The sequence below is a fragment of the Moschus berezovskii genome, chromosome 4, assembly GCF_049115385.1.
Source record: "Moschus berezovskii isolate FMDL1 chromosome 4, NW_MosBer_1.0, whole genome shotgun sequence".
NCBI lineage: Eukaryota > Metazoa > Chordata > Mammalia > Artiodactyla > Moschidae > Moschus > Moschus berezovskii.
In genome coordinates, this window is record NC_142463.1 from 43,542,317 (window position 1) to 43,560,403 (window position 18,087).

Here is an 18,087-nt window from a genome sequence, read left to right on the forward strand (position 1 = left end):
TACAGTTGACTTCCTAGATTCAATGAAATATTGTCTTAAGTAAAGTCACCTCTGTCATCCCCTCTGCATTTTAGGCAGTTTTCCCTCTTCCCTCAGAACCCCATTTACAACATATGGAACATAGGATTTTCCTGATGGTCCAGTGGCTAAGACTCCAGGTACCCACTGTAGGGGGTCCAGTCCGATTCTTGGAGGGGGAATTAGATCCCACATAGCCCAACTAGCGGTCCGCATCTGATTCAGCCAACTAAATAAATGTTTTAAAAAAAAACAAACCATATGGAACATGGGACCATTTAGGGTCGGGGTCATGCCAACTATTAAATGTACATTTTCCCTTACTTTATAGTTACCAAACACCAATGAAAGTTCTAGCATTTTCTTCCTACATCCAGTCTCTCACACAGCCCCGTTTGGAAACCGCGGTGTCGTAAGCGCTGGGCAATCTCTGAGGAAAGTTCTCTAAAGAGTGTCAACCAAGTGCCGCTTTCCTGTGGCAAGAACACGATTCTGCGGTGCTTCTCACAGCCCGGCGCTTACTTTACCTCCCCAGCCCGGTGAGCCCTCGCTCAGGCTGATGAGCCAGGCTTTCCTACCCTCGCGTACCCCAGGGGAACCAGAGGTATGGAGCGGTAATCACCTTGCTCCGCGACGCACGGACGCAGCCCGCCCGGGAGGAGCCCGAGCCGCGCCGGCCGGCTCCCGCCGCTGACCGCGCGGCCGCCCTCCCTCCGCCGACTGGCCCAGGCGCCGCCACGGCCCGGGCCCCGCCCGCCTCAGGCCCCCGGGCGCTGGAGCACCCACCCCCGGGCCGGCGGCGGGGTGGCGCCGGCACCCGGACGCCGGGAGCGCGCTCGGCCGGCGCGGCACGTGCGCCCCGCAGCTCCCCGGCCACCCGCTCCGCGCCGCCCCGCAGCGGGCCCGCGGGCAGGCGACGCGCGCGGTGAGTGACCGGGGCTCGGTGGGGTTGCGTGCCTCGCTTCTCCCGCGGAGGGGGGTTGGAGGCGACCCCTCCTCACCAAAGTCCTGGTGGACTGTTCGCAGGGGGGTGCCGGGTTGGGGTTGGAGGTCAGATGAAGGGGAGGGGGCGCTCAGATCCATCCTCCACTGAGCTGGTTGAATGGTGGGCGTGCTCAGTGGAGGATGCGCGGGTGGCTTGTGGAAAGGGCAGCGGGCACCCCTCTAGCCTTGGACAAGGCCCACGGGAGTGACTCGGGGCTCGAAAGCGGACCTTCTGTGATTAAGATATTGGGGAATCTTCACTTGGTCTTGCATAGGGGTGAATTCTCCTTTTCTCGCAGCACTTGTCTGGGGCCTCTATAGACCCAGAGTCCCCACCTGGCCAGTCACTAGCAGAATGCTCTGGGGCCAGCCGCCTGGCCAGACTCTTTTCTCATCTGTGAGATGTCTCTTTAGAGAGGCCCTTATCACCTGGTTGAAGGGCACTAAATAATAGCATTGAAAAAGATTATGTATCCCTATGATTAGATCTCAGTTCTATGAATAGCAATCCAAACCCATGCAAAAAGTTGTTTCCATGGTATAGTGTAAAGAACAGGGCAAAACTAGACTTTAGCCTTTTTAAAAATTCTAAATGCTTGTTATAATCCCTTCTGTGTATGTCCCATGTGAATAAAAATCGTTGAGCACCTTCTATGTACTTGGCCCTTGGGCATCATTGTTATTATAGTCTATAACTCTTTAAAAACCCAGTGAACCAGTTATAAGTATTCCCATTTTACAGATGTGGAAACTTTCACACTTTCACACAGATAGTGGGTTACAGGTTTCTGGCTCCAGACTCTGTGCTTCTTGCCTTTGCACCTCTGACTCAGAACATTATATCCACTTCCACTTGGGTAAACAAACATTAGATTCTAGTTCCCATTAGCAAGGAATGGTACAGTGCCCTATTTCTGTGTCCAGCATATAACTAAAAGTGCCTGAGAGCTGACACCCTTCCCCTCCATTTTAATGTGATATTCCCCACTCATTACTGTCACTTTCTTGGGCACAAAAGACTGGTAAAGAGTTTGCAACATTCTTTTATCATGTATCGTTTCTTGAATGTCATGGTGTTTACATAAATCCCCAAATTTTGGCAAGCTCTGAATCTTTCCTGCATTAGAATTGAGTTACAGTGTAGAAAAATTCTAAAGCACATATGAGATTTTTGAGGGAGAAAAATCCTATAAGTACAGTAGATGTTGTACATCATTTTTCAATTGTGGACTTTTTGTTGTTGTTGCACCTGCTTTGTTCTTTGGCCAGTTATTTGTCATCTTTGCAATTACACTTGCATCACTGCTCTTAACTTCTGCATGTACATTTGTGTAGGCTAAATCCCAAAGAAAGAAAGCCAAATCCCAAAGAAGCCTTGTCCAGTTTCCTTTGTCCTTGGAACATTGTGGTGCTCTTTGCTAATGGTAACAATGTTTTTTAAGTATGTATGGAAAATCTGTTATGTTCAAGACATTGTGCTCATCATTGTAATAAATATAAAGAAATGTAAGTCTCAGTTCCTGTCCTCAAGTTAAAACTGTTTGCATGCATGCTCAGTTGCAAAGTTATGTCTGATTCTTTTGCAACCCCATGAACTGTAGCCCACCAGGCTCCTCTGTCCATAGGATTTCCTAGCCAAGAAAGCTGGAGTGGGTTGCCGTTTCCTTCACTAGGGGATCTTCCCGACCCAGGGATTGAATCCGCGCCTCCTGCATTGCAGATGGATTCTTTATGACTGAGCCACATTGTCATAAATGATAGGTGGCATAAAATCACTTTTTATGTAGCAGGTATAGGATCTAGTTTTAATTAAACTAATCCTTCAGTGGTGAGCCAGATGAATGGGCCAAAAGAGAGGTCAAAAAGCAAGATGTCTAACTTAATTCTAACAATGTCCTTGATAAGTAAGTGATATTATCTTTTTTCTTATAATAAGAATAATAATGGATGATAATATTTACTGAGCTCTTGCTATATACCAGGCACTTTGCTAAGAGCTTCTCATTTAACTCCCACAATAATCCTGTGAAGTAGGTGCTATTTTTATTTTATAATTGAGGAAACTCAAGCATGGAAGGTAGTTCTAATTTATCTAATTCTGAATTTACTTCTTGTTTTTCTTATTATTGTGATCAACTTGCAGATTTCTCCACTTGTAGAATAGAGATGGAGAAGGCAATGGCAAGCCACTCCAGTACTCTTGCCTAGAAAATCCCATGGATGGAGGAGCCTGGTGGGCTGCAGTCCGTGGGGTCACTAAGGGTCAGACACGACTGAACGACTTCACTTTCTCTTTTCTCTTTCCACTTTCACACATTGGAGAAGGAAATGGCAACCCACTCCAGTGTTCTTGCCTGGAGAATCCCAGGGACGGGGAAGCCTGGTGGGCTTCCGTCTATGGGGTCACACAGAGTCGGACACGACTGAGGTGACTTAGCAGCAGCAGCAGCAGAATAGAGATACCAATAGTTAACTATATTTAGTAGGAAAGCAAATATTAAAAACTCTGCATTTTGGTAAATTAATAAGTAAATTCCTATAAAAGACTATTGTGACTAGAATCTTAATTTACATCTCTTTTGCAGTAATATGCAGAAGAAAAGGAAAATATTAAGTGAAATATCAGGCAGAGATACTGAAACATGAGGTTATTAGTGCAGAGGTTTTGGCTGAATTATCAGTTTATAGAAGAAACCTTGAGGAGTATTGTAGCATGGTGATCACTAGTCTTAGTCCCCCCAGCCCCACCTAGAGTGCCTCCAGTGATATTAAGATAATTGTGAAATTCCTAGAAAGCTCTTAGAAGAAAATAATCATAATGTGTTTTAATGTTTTTAATGCCTCATAGTACTCAGAAAAGATTCAGGGGTTGATGTTACAAAACTTGCCGAGATTTTACAAGATCCAAGGATAAGCCTGCCACTCCCATGCCATTGCCCACAAATAGAGACTTCAAGGTTGAATGTGTCCAAGGAGAGACCTTTCCAATAAACCAATGAAGAAAAGTTAAGAGAGAGAGAGATTTAATTTTCTCGATAAATATGGATTGCCATTTTTCAGTTACTTGCAATGATGACACGATTAGAAGTGGAAAAACCAGGATGGCACCCAGCCCCAGGATGGTCCTCTGGCCCCACATACCATACTGTTTTCAGAATACCATCCTCTCCAGGAAAAGATGGCTTCTTTTGCTTATAACTCTTGAAGTATGCAGAGAGTGAAAATAGAGATGGTTGGATCGTTGAAGCTTAATTGAACAAGTGCCTTGAAAGTTGTAGCCTTGTGGAGCTAAACGAAGAAATAAAAAACACTGCAAATAACATGTTGATTTGAAAGTACCTTGTTTTTTTCAAGACTCCATCCAAGTCTTATGTCTTCTTCTTTTATTTCCTTTTTATTTCTCTATTTTAGGAGTGCTTGTTCAATTTATAAGACAGTTCACAGTACACATGATTCTGCAGTTGGGTCCTGATAAGATTCCCTAATAAGTCTTAAATGTAATTTGTTTACACACAACATGTCTGGAGCCTGCCTGTTATGTCCAGTGTGATATATCTGAAATGGAAATTAAATAAATAGGACTGAGAAATAGAACATTCTAGAAAAATAGGAAAGAAGGGAGAAAAGCAAAGGGGATCTTTTTTAAGGAAAATGATAAAGAAATCATAAAGACGGAAAGGAGAAAGCACTCTGAAATTTAAAAAAAAAAGAGAGAAAGGAACCCCTGAATTCAAGAGAAGAAGGCAAGAAAGTTCCTGTACATGGGTAAAATTAGGACTACAGATGCTTACCGGTGAAATAAGCCAAAGTTCAAGAGAGCGTCAGCAGCTGCATGAGAAAGAAAAACAGGTGTGTGTCCAATTTGGCTCATGTAATGGAGGTTGGAACTGTTGGTTAAAAAGAAGAAAAAGCAGAGAGGATTGACATGGTTACTTTCCTTCCCCTTTAAGCCATCTGGGATTTCCAGGTGGCACAGTGATAAAGAATCTGCCTGCTAATGCAGAAGACGCAGAAGACATGGGTTTGATCCATGAGTTGGAAAGATCCCCTGGAAGAGGAAATGGCAGTCCACTCCAGTATTCGTGCCTGGGAAATCCCATGGATAGAGGAGCCTGGAGGGCTACAGTCCACTGGGTCACAGAGTCAGACACAGCTGACCGTGCATACATTAAGCCATCTGACGTGACATTATGAAGGGGCTGATTTGATAATGTGGGGCTTGTGGGCCAGGATTTGTCCATATTATGGCTTGTTAGACTTTTCAACAAATGGTAGTCTTAGAAGCAAAATGGAGATGATGCTTTGGGTAAGGAACTCTTTTTCATAACATCACTTGTGAAAGGCTTGAGGAGAAGTTTGACTCCAAAGGCTGAGTTTCAAGTTAGCTATTTGGTGGACTTTTCCTTTTCTATTCTTACAGTGGAATAGATCATTAAAAGTGAATACATATTGTACATACACTGGGTTTTGTCATTTGATCTTTGTTTGAGGGAAGTAGGTGATTCAACCTTCTGAACACTAAAGCATTAGGCTCTGTAAGTGCCTTACTAGATGGTATCATAAAGACTGGATGTAATGTGCATTGACCATAATAAGAGATCAACAAACAAATTCCTATTAGTATTAAGAACGTTGTTTATATTAGTCCTAGTTCTATGCTGCTACTATTGCTACTGATTAGAAGCAACTGCACCTGCAAGAAGTAATGCTGAATTAGAAATTGGGAGACCTTCATTCTGATCTGGATTCTGCTATTAATGTGACCTTTGAAAAGTTGCTTCTTTTCTTTAGTGCTCAGTTTATCCACCTATAAAATGAGGAATGTAGAATATATGACTTCCAAAGTGTTATCTTTATATACTGATTTGCCACCAGTAAGACACGCCTGTCCGTTACTTTGCCAGCAGAAGAGAAGGATTTTGTACCCTGCCTCAGCAAATCAACTGGGTAATTAACGGTCTGTATTTGTAAGGCAGACAGCCTTCATGCGTGTTCAGAACAATCACTTTCTTGTTCTGTGGTGGCCCAGACTCAAATGTCAGCTGTTGGGAGGGGAGGGGAGCAGTAGGGCATGGTTGTTATTAGCTAATCTTTGAGGTTCCTTCCTCCTCTGAGTTCTTAAGTTCTTTGATAGCCAGGGTTAAGATTAACTAACATATGACCTTTTAACTAGTCTAACAAAACATACAATTCAAGTACATTGAAAGTCATAAGCGATTTATAAAAGAGATGCAAAACCTGGATCCAGAAGGAAAGGGGGAGCTAGTCTCAGTGGAGTGCCTACCCTGTGCTGGATATTCTCAGGAGTCCATGACACTGACATATTCATCCCCCCAGTAACCTGGTCTAGGTAGGTATCCCTGTACTCTTGGCATGGATGAGTAAATGGCCCCCTGACAGTTAACAGCACACAGTGGAACTGAGACTCTCTAGCCTTTTTCTTTTCCACTGGACCATGCTGCTCCTTGAGCTTACTATGGCGCTGCAGAAGAAAAGCAATGTGGAAGTGGGAAGAGTTCCTGCCTACATGAAATTACCACCTGTGGTGAGGGTTTTTCCTAGCCTAGTCAAATATGATTCTGAAGTAGTTGCTTGTTTTGTGCTTCTTCCTGGAGCAGTGGGGAGAGGCTCATGGAGGGGGAATTCTTTCTCTGCTCTCCTACCAGTGGCTGTATTTCTGGCTGGTCCCTGCCTCCCTCACTGAGACATTGTTTTCACTGTCTGGAAACTGTCACCACTTGAGTGATGAGTCAATGACAGCACACTTTGATTTTCTGATTCAAGACAGAGTTGTAGTTTTAATATCGACCCTCCAGGCAGGCTGTATGAAGGATGTTTACAGTTGATAGAAGGTTTCATTTTATTGGAAGATACCTCATTTACGTGAAGGTCTTTGGGGTTGTGAGTTTCTTATAAATGAAGAAATTGTTTTACCTGGTCATTCAGAGAAAATAAGCATGTTTGTGTTTGGATCAGTGTACTATGTAAACTCAAATCCTCTATTTTGCCTATTTCATATGTAGGTGTATATATATATTTCATATACATATGTACATTTTTAAAATTCTTATTATAACCAACTAATATTTTACTATTTGGAGAATGTTATAGCTTCATAAGTTGCAATGCACATTGAAAAATAATACCCTGTGGACACCCTTTGCAGTTAGGAAGCAGAAACCTTTAATCCCTATATATCTGTTCATTCAGTTATCTTCTAGTCAAACCATTATTTCCTTTATGCCAGAATATTCCAAAGTTTAATGAAAATTAGCTAATTTCAAACTGAACTAAGATAACTACAACAAAAGGTAGCAAAATGAGATTTAATGTAGTTTTAATGTATTGTAGTTATTTTAAACTAACTAGAAGTAAGTAAAAAACAGAAAAACCATTTAAATTTCATTCAGTTCAGCATGTGTCTTTTATTTTTAAACATCAGCATCTGGATGTGGACGATGTTGGTCCTAAATATTTCTTTTTATTTTTGGCTATGTGACATGACTCTTAGTTCCTCCACCAGGGATCAAATTGTGCCCTTTGCATTGGAAGCCTAGAGTCTTAACCACTGGACCACCAGGGAATTCGCCAGCACCTGTCTTCTGTGTGCCACAAATTGTGGCTTCTGCCCATGATGAGCTTGCAAGATAATAGAGGAGACAGGCAGATACCTAAAGAAATTAGTTCTACTTACTATGGCAGGTGCTAAGATAGGAGGATGCCGGAATGCTATGAAGATACAAGTAGAATACAAGATACAGTCTGACCAAAAGACATCAGTAAGGCTTGTAAGATCTGGCTACGTCTTTCCATCTCTGCTGCTGTCCCTCTGGTCCACATCACCAGTATTGGCCTACCTAGGTGTTCCCAGCTGCTTCCTGACTGGTCTGCTTGCTTCTACTCCAGCCTCTATACACTGAGTCAAGACTAGTTTTTCTGTTTGCTTTTGTATTTGTGTGTATGTTTTATATAATTCATATCTTATATCACCCTAACTGAAACCCAGTTAAATAAATAAATAAAACCACTAATTATACACAGTGGTTTCCCATTGATTGGACAGTAAAATCCAGGCTCCTTTCTATGGCAAACAAATCCATGGCAGATCTGGCTCCTGCCTTCTTCTACAATTTCATTTCATATAACTCTACACACAGTTACTTTCCCCAACTACTCTGACCTTATTTCTATACCTCAACCATAGCAAGCCTGTTCCTCTGCCTTCAGGCTTTGCATTCAATATTTATTCTGCCAGGAAAAGTCTTTCTGAGCCTTCAGCTGGCCTATGCCAATCGCAGCTCAAGTTTCACCTCCTAGAAAAGCCTTCATTGTCCAGCTTCTCTGCTCCCCAGGGACTCTCTCCCCTTAGCCTCTCTTAATCTTTTGTCATAATCTGAATGTATCCATTTGTTATTTATTTACTTTTTGTCTACCTACTCCAGAATGTTGGCTCCATGCAAGCTGAAACTCTGTCTTGTTCTCCACTCTCAAGTCCTTGGCACCTGGTGACTGCTTAATTCTTATTTATTGAGTAAATGACAGAATAAAAAGTGTCTGAGCTGAGTTGGGATACATGAGTAAGACTTAGGGAGTCCAAGAACCGTGGAAAGGTAAGAGAATAGCATGAACAAAGACACAGAAGCATGAAGTGGCATGGGATGTGTGGGGGAACCAGGAGCAGCTCGGTGTTACTAGGCAGTAGTGTCAGGAGTGGTAGTTGTAGCTGGTGATGAAGACAGGAATTACCAGTCACAGAGGCCACCGAATGCTATGACCTTGGCCTTTATGATTTAGAGAGAGCTAAACTGTCAGATTTCAATTTAAGTCAGTGTTTCTCAGGCATTTTAAACTGAGACCCAGAGAATACATGTTATATTTTCTGCAAACTGAGATTCATCTCCAGATTTCAGGGGCCACCATGTTTTTTGGCCCATAGCCCCATCTTTCTCCATCTTCAAAGGCAGCAGCCACATTCCTCACATCACAGCTGTCTGACCAATGCTTCGCCCCCCTCATCCACTTTTAAGGACTCATACAATTAGGTTGGACCCTTGTGGGTGGCTCAGATAGTAAAGAATCTGCCTGCAATGTAGGAGATCCGGGTTCAGTTCCTGGGTCAGGAAGATCCCCTGGAGAAAGGAATGGCAACCCACTCCAGTATTCTTGCCTGGAGAATCCCATGGATAGAGAAGCCTGGGGGGCAACAGTCCATGGGTCACAAAGAGTCGGACATGACTAAGAGACTAGCAGATTTTCACTTGGGTATCCAGCAGAGTACATCATGAGGAACGCTGGGCTGGAAGAAGCACAAGCTGGAATCAAGATTGCCGGGAGAAATATCAATAACCTCAGATATGCAGATGACACTACCCTTATGGCAGAAAGTGAAGAGGAACTCAAAAGCCTCTTGATGAAAGTGAAAGAGGAGAGTGAAAAGGTTGGCTTGAAACTCAACATTCAGAAAACGAAGATCATGGCATCTGGTCCCATCACTTCATGGGAAATAGATGGAAAAACAGTGGAAACAGTGTCAGACTTTGTTTTTTTGGGCTCCAAAATCACTGCAGATGCTGATTGCAGCCATGAAATTAAAAGACGCTTGCTCCTTGGAAGGAAAGTTATGACCAACCTTGATAATATATTAAAAAGCAGAGACATTACTTTGCCAACCAAGGTCCGTCTAGTCAAGGCAATGGTTTTTCCCGTGGTCATGTATGGATGTGAGAGTTGGACTGTGAAGAAGGCTGACCGCCGAAGAATCGATGCTTTTGAACTGTGGTGTTGGAGAAGACTCTTGAGAGTCCCTTATACTGCAAGGAGATCCAACCAGTCCATTCTAGAGGAGATCAATCCTGGATGTTCATTGGAGGGACTGATGCTAAAGCTGAAACTGCAATACTTTGGCCACCTCATGCGACGAGTTGACTCACTGGAAAAGACTCTGATGCTGGGAAAGGTTGGGGGCGGGAGGAGAAGGGGACGACGGAGAATGAGATGGCTGGATGGCATCACCGACTCTGTGGACATGAGTTTGAGTGAACTCAGGGAGTTGGTGATGGACAGGGAGGCCTGGCGTGCTGTGATTCATGGGGTCGCAGAGAGTCGGACACGACTGAGCGACTGAACTGAACTGAACTGAACTGATCCAGGGTAATCACAGTACCTCAGGGTCCCTAACTTTAATCACATCTCCAAAGTCCCTTTTTCATGTAACACAATGTATTTATTCACAGATTCTATGGATTAGAACATGGACATCTTTGATGGACCACTATGCTGCAGGGCCCACAAGGGATGTTTATAGGGGATTTTCTATAACTCATGTTCCTTCCCCCCTCCCTCCCTCCTTCCCTTCTTTCTTTCAACGCTTATGAGGCCTTTCTTTTCCAAGGCCAAGTGCTCACATATAGCAGCGAGCAAGACAGTCAGTGTTCCAGTTCTCATGGTGACTTAAATTCTAACAGAAAGGTAGATGACTGATAAGCAATCAAACAGGAGATTGTTTGATGATGTAAATAAAGTGATGCATAGAAAGGAACTGGGCAAGACCACTTTGGCTGAGTGGTCAGGGAGGGGCTCTCTGAGGAAGTGACACATGATCTGAGATCTGAAGGATGTAAGTCAGTCAGCCACTAAGAGCCAGGGGAAGAGGATTCTAGCAGAGGAAATGGAAAGTGCAAAGTCCCCAGAGCAGCAGAGGGCATGTCTTGTTCAAGGAACAGTCTGAAGGCCAATGTGAATGAAGCAAAGCAGCAAGGCAAAAAAATAGAGCAAATAATGATGGCAAGACAGGCGACGTGAAGCCAGCCAGTGCTGAGATAGTCATGTATGGTAAGGACTTGGGATTTTTTCTAACAGCAACGGGGATCCACTGATGGGTTTTATATAGAGGTGGTACAGAGCAGGGAACATAATCCAATTTATGTTTTTAAAAGGTAGCCAGCTATGTGAACAGGACTTAGAAAGGGGCAGGGATGGACTAGAGAGACACATTAAGGAACTACTGCAGTCCTCTGGGGGAGAGATGACAATTGAGGTTTGGACTGGGGTGAGGACGGTGAAAGGACTGATCTGTGATGTATTCGGGAGGTAAAACTGACAGGACTTAGTGGTGATTTGGCTGTGGGGTGTGAGAGGGTGGAATGAAGGATGACAGCGAGGATTTTTAGCAATTCACAGGATAAAAATTTTATTCACGGAGGTAGAAAGGGCTGGAGAAAGAACCAGTTTGGAGAAAGGAGAACAAAGTTCGATTTGAACATATTAATATGGAGCAGTCACATCTGAGAAGTAATGCCCAGGAGACAGACATAGGAGATGCACTCATTGCAGTGTCTGAGTTGAAGATAAGCATCTGAGAGTCTAGCATACAGATGGTGTCGAGAGCCAAGAGACCAGATGAAATCCCGCAAGAGAGAGTAGAAATAGAGAAAAAGAAAATGTCTTAAGTGCTGAGGTCCTCCAAGACTTTCAAGTCAGGAGGAAAAGGATGAGCCCCCAGAAAAGACTATTGAAAAGATGCTAATGTTATTTGGAGGCTTCCCTGAGTAATGACTAAGTTAGAAGTACAGGAGTCAAAAATCTAAGGGATACTTTCCAGGAAGCCCACTAGAGCTGGACTGTAGTATCTCTAGCACTGAACACCGTGCCTGGCACCTGAAAGGTCACCATCACTGTTGAATGAATAAGTGAACTTTTCTGAGGCTCTCCAGTGGCATTCTGGCACATTTCTGGGCATGGGAATAAGAGGTGGACATTTGCATTGGCTGGTTGCAAATGGCCCAACATCACACAGCTTTTCAGGAATTTCTGGCCCACTTTTGATAGAATTTAGAGAATTTGCTAGAGCCATTCCTTATGTTTATATTTGGAAACAAACAGAAATCACTAACTTGCATTTGCCAAATCATTTAAGATAAAAATACTCAGTAAAGTAAATAAATAATGAATAAACAAGCAAACAAGTAAAATTGAACTTATGGAAAACCCGAACAGCCCCCTTGGAACCCTTGGAATTCTTTTCTTACTGACAAGGAAATCAGTCTTTTACTGAGTTCTGGAGTGTGGGGGGTAGTAGTGGTTATGAACCACATTTTAATCTCCTGTTACTTCCAGGAGCACATGACTAGATCAGAAATTCTCACTACTCTTGGAATTTTAACACTAGTACATTTGACTATGATGACGCAGACTTGTTTGGAAGGAAAAAAGCTTTGTGTGAGACTGAATCTCAGAAGATTAAGTAACTTGCCCATAGGCTCAAAGTATTTAAACCCAGTTCTGCTGCTAAGTCGCTTCAGTCGTGTCTGACTCTGTGTGACCCCATAGATGGCAGCCCACGAGGCTCCCCTGTCCCTGGGATTCTCCAGGCAAGAACACTGGAGTGGGTTGCCATTTCCTTCTCCAATTCATGAAAGTGAAAAGTGAAAGTGAAGTCGCTCAGTCGTGCCCGACTCTTAGCAACCCCATGGACTACAGCCTACCAGGCTCCTCCGTCCATGGGATTTTCCAGGCAAGAGTACTGGAGTGGGGTGCCATTGCCTTCTCCGAAACCCAGTTCCAAAGGACTCCAAATGTCAGATCTCTTCGCCTACTCTTTGCTGATGCCAAGAAGCTTAAATGACATGGGGGTTAGAGGTGGCTAAGATTTTTAGTTTATTGGTTTTAAACATCATCTTTTTAAAAGTCCCTTAACAACACAGAGAAAATTAAAGGAGGATTTTAAGCCCTCTGAATTGTTTTGGTTGTGATATTTTCTGAATGTACTTAACATGAATGAATTTGTCTTCTTTCACAGGGAAACATACAGAGGTGTATTCCAGAATTGACTGTTCATGGCACATACAGTTAGCGGGTGCTCACTGGCACTTATTTTTATTATCACGTTGCTGTTAGTTAAGGCAAAAATAGGTAAGATATTTCTGTAATCTAATCTGTGAAGGAATTTTTGGTTTAAATCCTCAGTTACAGATGAAATATGTATTTGCAGTAAACGTTCTGATAGTTGGTCTTTTTAAGGCAATCTGTCAAGTTTAAGTGGATAAGTTTGGTTCTAAGTATGTTACTAATATGCATTTTATTTCATTATATTAATGATTGAAACTCCAGTGATATTTTTTCCTCATAAGAAAGTGACTAGGTAACCAGGCTAGGAATCATGAATGGATGTTTTATGTTATAGTGAATTTTAACAGAGTATTCATGGATGGATTCAGCTCTGCTAAAAAAAGAAACTAATGGCTGTCATTTTCTTTGTTTTATTGGCATCTTATTTTTTACTTTCTAACCCCATTAGGATCAAAGAAACAAAAAACAAACATAAAAGTAAGAGAGAGAAAGAGACTTATTTCTGAAACTAAAAATGGAAACTTTTCATTTAAAATAAATATTTAATGTTTCCTTTATTTGACTTAAGTAACTTTTTCCAATTTGTTTATGGTAGTTGATCCAAGCAATTTTACAATTAACAAAAAAAGACTTTCAGTGGAGGCTTTATATCATATCTAAAAATTCAGGGAGAATCTATAAGGGTTTTTTTCATCAACAGTTACTGAGTACTACCAAAAACTGCTAATTCACGATTAGCTGTTGTATTTACATATACAGAACCACCTGGAGAGTAAGAATGACCTCTCTTTAAGAGTTTATTGTGGGACCTGGCATAAGGAAAATAACACGGAGAACTCTTCTTAAAATAAAAATACATTTGTGTACTTTAGTATTAGCTTGGGAGTGGTTCATCCTACCTAGGGTCTTACATCTTGGAGGAATACCATGGTAAGACCTAATTTCCATCCCTGATTCCAACTACAAACATACTAGAGCCCCTGAATATTTTCTGTTTATTATAAAATAATGCTATGGATTACACATACTTTATTCCCCTAATATAGCAAGAGAGGGGATTATTCCCAGATGTGCCCTTTAACATTTGTAGTAGCCTTTTAAGCATTTGTGATAGCTTTTTAATCATTTTGGTATGAGTATTGAAGTAAGTGTTATAAATCATAAATGGGCAGGGAAACAAGTGTGATTTATTCTGGGAAGTACTTTTTTGTAGTTTGGTGAATAATTTGCATATAAGAGAGATTGGTTTTTCCTAGAACTGTGTTCCTGAAGGTGCTTCCAACCCTTTTTTCTCACCACTTTCCTATTTATAGTTCTGGTTATAGTATTACTGTTTTGAAAAGGACGTATACTTTCATTCAAATACAGTTAGACTTTAATATAGTTCCCTTCTGTCCTCACTGTGCTTCACCAATGGAGCCAGAGCAACGTAGCTTATGAGTATTTCCATGATTTGCTGGGGTTTGTTTTATCCAGCTTTGGGAAATTTACACAGACCCTCCAACTGAAATAGGTTTCTTATGTGCGACTCATCTTTTGCATTTGTATCTTACTGCAGATGTGTGCAAGAGAGGGGATGTGACTGTGCAGCCTTCCCATGTCATTTCATTAGGATCAGCTGTCAACATTTCCTGCTCTTTGAAGCCCAAACAAGGCTGCTTGCCATCCTCCAGTTTTAACAAGTTAATCCTCTACAAGTTCGACAGAAGAATTTGTGTTCAGAATGGTCACTCCCTCAGTTCTCAAGTCACAGGTCTTCCCCTGGGCACAACCCTGTTTGTCTGCAAGCTGGCCTGCAGCAGCAGTGACGAGATTCGAATATGTGGGGCAGAGATCTCCGTCGGTGGTGAGCAGTCCATCCCGAGTTCCTAAAGACTGGTCATCTTCTGGTATTTGGCATGTATTAAGCAGAAATCCAAGTAGAGGACAGTGTTCTTTCTTCTCCCACTTCAAGGATATATTTAATCTTCCTAGTAGCATGAGCACCTCAATGTGTTAAGTCCAGAAATCAGTAGAACTGGGATCTCATTTAGTAAATCTCCTCTTTCCTCTCCTCTCCTCACCTTTCCTCTTCTCCCCTCTCCTTACCATCCTTCCCCTCCCCCATCTCTCTCTTTCTCTCCTCTTTTTGGCCATTAAGACCATTTACCTGTTTCCCTTGGACTCCAAAATCAGGAAAAGGGCTTTTTGTATCTGAATCTATGTGCCTTCTTGACTTACAAGAGTTTGTTCAAAGCCACAGCCTCTTAAAAAGAAGAGATGTCTCTTTTGACTTATGTAGTCCAGGCTGATACCCAAGGCTGAACACTTCTCCCCTCTCTGACTTAATGTAAAAAAAAAAAAATAGTTCTTCCATCTACTTCACTTCTGACCACTGATTATCATACTGAGCAGATGTTAAGAGAGAACTATCATCATACTTAGGACCTTTCCCTGGGTTTTCTAGAAAACTGCCTGAGACAAAACTGATGTGCTAAGACTTCAGAGTGGGAGAGGAGTTGTCCGGTTCCAGGGAAGCAGGAGTGAGGGAGTGAACCAGGAAAAAAGTGGAGCAAACATGAGGTGGTTAAGTTACTGACCTGGCCATGGCATCACCAGAAGATACAGCTGGTTGCTTGGTAACTAGGGACGTCCCCAGAAAGGACATTTGGCAATAGAGTGACAGGTGAAAGAGAGAACTGTCTGGTGTAGGTCAGAGTTCACCCACAGAGCACCAACTCCCCCACACTGCTAGCTTGTACCACGGGTCTCTCCACGCTGCCACCAGAGGTAAGAACTAAGATGTCAGAGTTGGCGTCTGCAACCTGAGGCACAGTGCACAGGGTGAGCCAGCAGCATACCTTCCTGCAGCTTGCAGTCTGCAGCCTTGAAGGCCCAGCCCTGCAAGCCAGTGAGTACACAAAGGCCCTGAGCCATCCCAGAGGACGCTGTGCCTCTCTGGTTCCTGGGAAGCTCCAAACTGGCAGGTGAGAGGTGTGTGGAGAGTAGGAGGAATTGCTGCTGCAGGCTGGCTAAGATGCACAGACAGGGTCCCTGTCATAACGAGAGTGGTACAGAGCTCAGTGCGACTTATCAGGAAAGACAGGAGCCTCTTCTCTGTGACCTGAAACAGCAGCCCCCAACCTTTTTGACGCCAGGGGCCAGTTTCATGGAGGACAGTTTTTCCACAGACCATGGTAGGGGGCTGGTTTCAGGATGATTCAAACGCATTGCATTTACTATGCACTTTATTTCTATTATTATTACATTAGTGCCACCTCAGTGCATCAGGCATTAGATCCTGGAGACTGAGGATCCCTGATCTATAAGGACATGGTTGGTGCCAGGCAGTAATTCCTAGAGGGCCACCACAAGCATTGAGCAGAACACCAAGCATATCTAAGCAAATCACTGAGGGTGTGGAGGCATAAACTAGGTCTCATACTCCTCCTCCAGCTCAGGGGCTCCTGTTCACAGCTCTGATGGGTTATGAACACTCAGTTCTGACAGCCTGTGATGTAGTAAAAGGAGCATGGGCTTTGAATTCCAACCCAGCCACTAGCAGTGGACTCTTAGACAGTTTCACTTCTCTCAGCCTCAGTTTCTCCATCTGCGTGATGAAGATACTAACACCTTCCTCCTAAGATGGTTGTGGTGATTAGATGATACCTTGGATGCAAAGTGCTTAATCTAGTACCAGGTACATAGGAGGCACTTAAGTGATGAGCGCTAGGTTTGCAGTTCCATCGGTTTTACTCTTTTCTTTATGTATGCAGTATGCTAAATGGCTGAGCATGTTTTGCTTGAGAGGAAATAAAGTATTGGTTATAAATCAAAAAAATCAAATTTTTTCTTAAAAATACCATTTGTCATCACCTCCCTTGTCTTGCGAACACCTGAATATTTTATCCAGGTAATTCACCATCTTATAGACCAGCATACTGTATTGGTATCAGACATTCTCAGCTCTGTGATGTCGGTTGCAAGTGTTCACAGTGCTGCAGGTGGGTTTATTAGGGAGCTAACAGTAGCCTTGGAAGTCAGTATCTTTGCAGATGTCCTTAAGCCATTCCATTCCATTTCCTATCCTTGCTCAGATGCATGAGAGTGCCACAGCCCCTTTCATTTGTTTCCTTTTCCATCCAGAGGTTGTGCATGCACCTGTGGCATAGCATCAGGAGATCTATGGAGATGGTAAGGCACGCCTGCCCCGGTGTAGTTCATTTGGGCAGAGATGCTGGAATGTTGCTTGTGCAGCGTGCTCAGGTGGTAACCACACCATCAAATGACTGCTCTTTGAACAAGTTTAGCACCTTTGAGGTAAAGAACTGACTGGAAGCAACACCTTTTTCTGAGTATGACTAGTAATTCCAAGAAAAGACACAATGAATGTTGGTTTCACCTGGTGCAGTGAGTTTAATTCTATCTGGTGATGGAATGAGCAGCCCGTTTTCTCTTTTGTGATAAGTGGTAGTCCAGAGTGACATTGCATACCCCAAGTAGACCTGTCATAAAAGGGACTTGTTCTTCAGGATTGGGAATGGGTAGATGGCTTCGAAGCCTCTTCTTTCTGGCCCCCTCCTGGGCTTGTGCTTCTCTGCTGCTCAGAGCTCATCCAGATTGTGTAGTAACTAAACAACCAGGGCTCTACTTAACCTCAGAGGATTGGGCCACAGCTTATTTGGACAACCTAGGAAATAAGTGAAAGACAGTAGATTCTTGCTTAGTTGTTTTCAATATATGCTTAGCTGTTGATATTTCTGAATGCTATTTTTTAAGACTTTTTATTTCATATAGTAAGTAAGGCTTTTAAAAATAAGGAGAATAATACACATAACAATGCAAATAATATTTACATACATAATACAAATAATAATTACATAGTAAACCATTTTTACTTCATAGGCTTTGACTTCTGACATTTTCTTAGCTTCAGCTATTATACATTTATATTGAAGAGAATTAGGTTTGGTTTATCCTGGGACAGACAGTCTCTGCCCAAACCATGTCCCAGCCTGAAGTAGACACCTTGATGTCATGGTCCAGGGAACTCACATTTAATAAGTTGATTTGATTTGTGGGTAAAAGCTATGGTCTTTAAAATGAGATGCCTCTGCAAACTTTTAGGAGTAAAGGTGAAAGTGAGACTAACTTTTTCATTATGCAAAAGTGTCAGGTATATTATCTCTATCTCATTTGGTCATCAAAAGATCCTATGAAGCAGTGGAGAAATGATGGTGGTTTGCACACATGTATTTA

General features: G+C 42.6%; 1 protein-coding gene across 3 annotated transcripts in view; it reads left to right on the forward strand.

Annotated features, from left to right (window-relative positions):
* Window positions 1-486: 486 nt before the first annotated feature.
* IL12RB2 (interleukin 12 receptor subunit beta 2) overlaps window positions 487-18,087 on the forward strand; it is a 78,975-nt gene continuing 61,374 nt past the window's right edge. For 2 of the 3 annotated variants that reach the window (XM_055401489.2, XM_088835375.1), the window contains exons 1-3: window positions 10,629-10,833; window positions 12,800-12,912; window positions 14,408-14,695. In XM_055401489.2, coding sequence (XP_055257464.2) covers window positions 12,837-12,912; window positions 14,408-14,695 — 364 coding nt within the window. In that variant the 5' untranslated portion in view covers window positions 10,629-10,833; window positions 12,800-12,836. Of the gene's footprint in view, window positions 944-10,628; window positions 10,834-12,799; window positions 12,913-14,407; window positions 14,696-18,087 lie in introns of those variants that run through there. The other variant, XM_088835374.1, reaches the window with a different exon arrangement.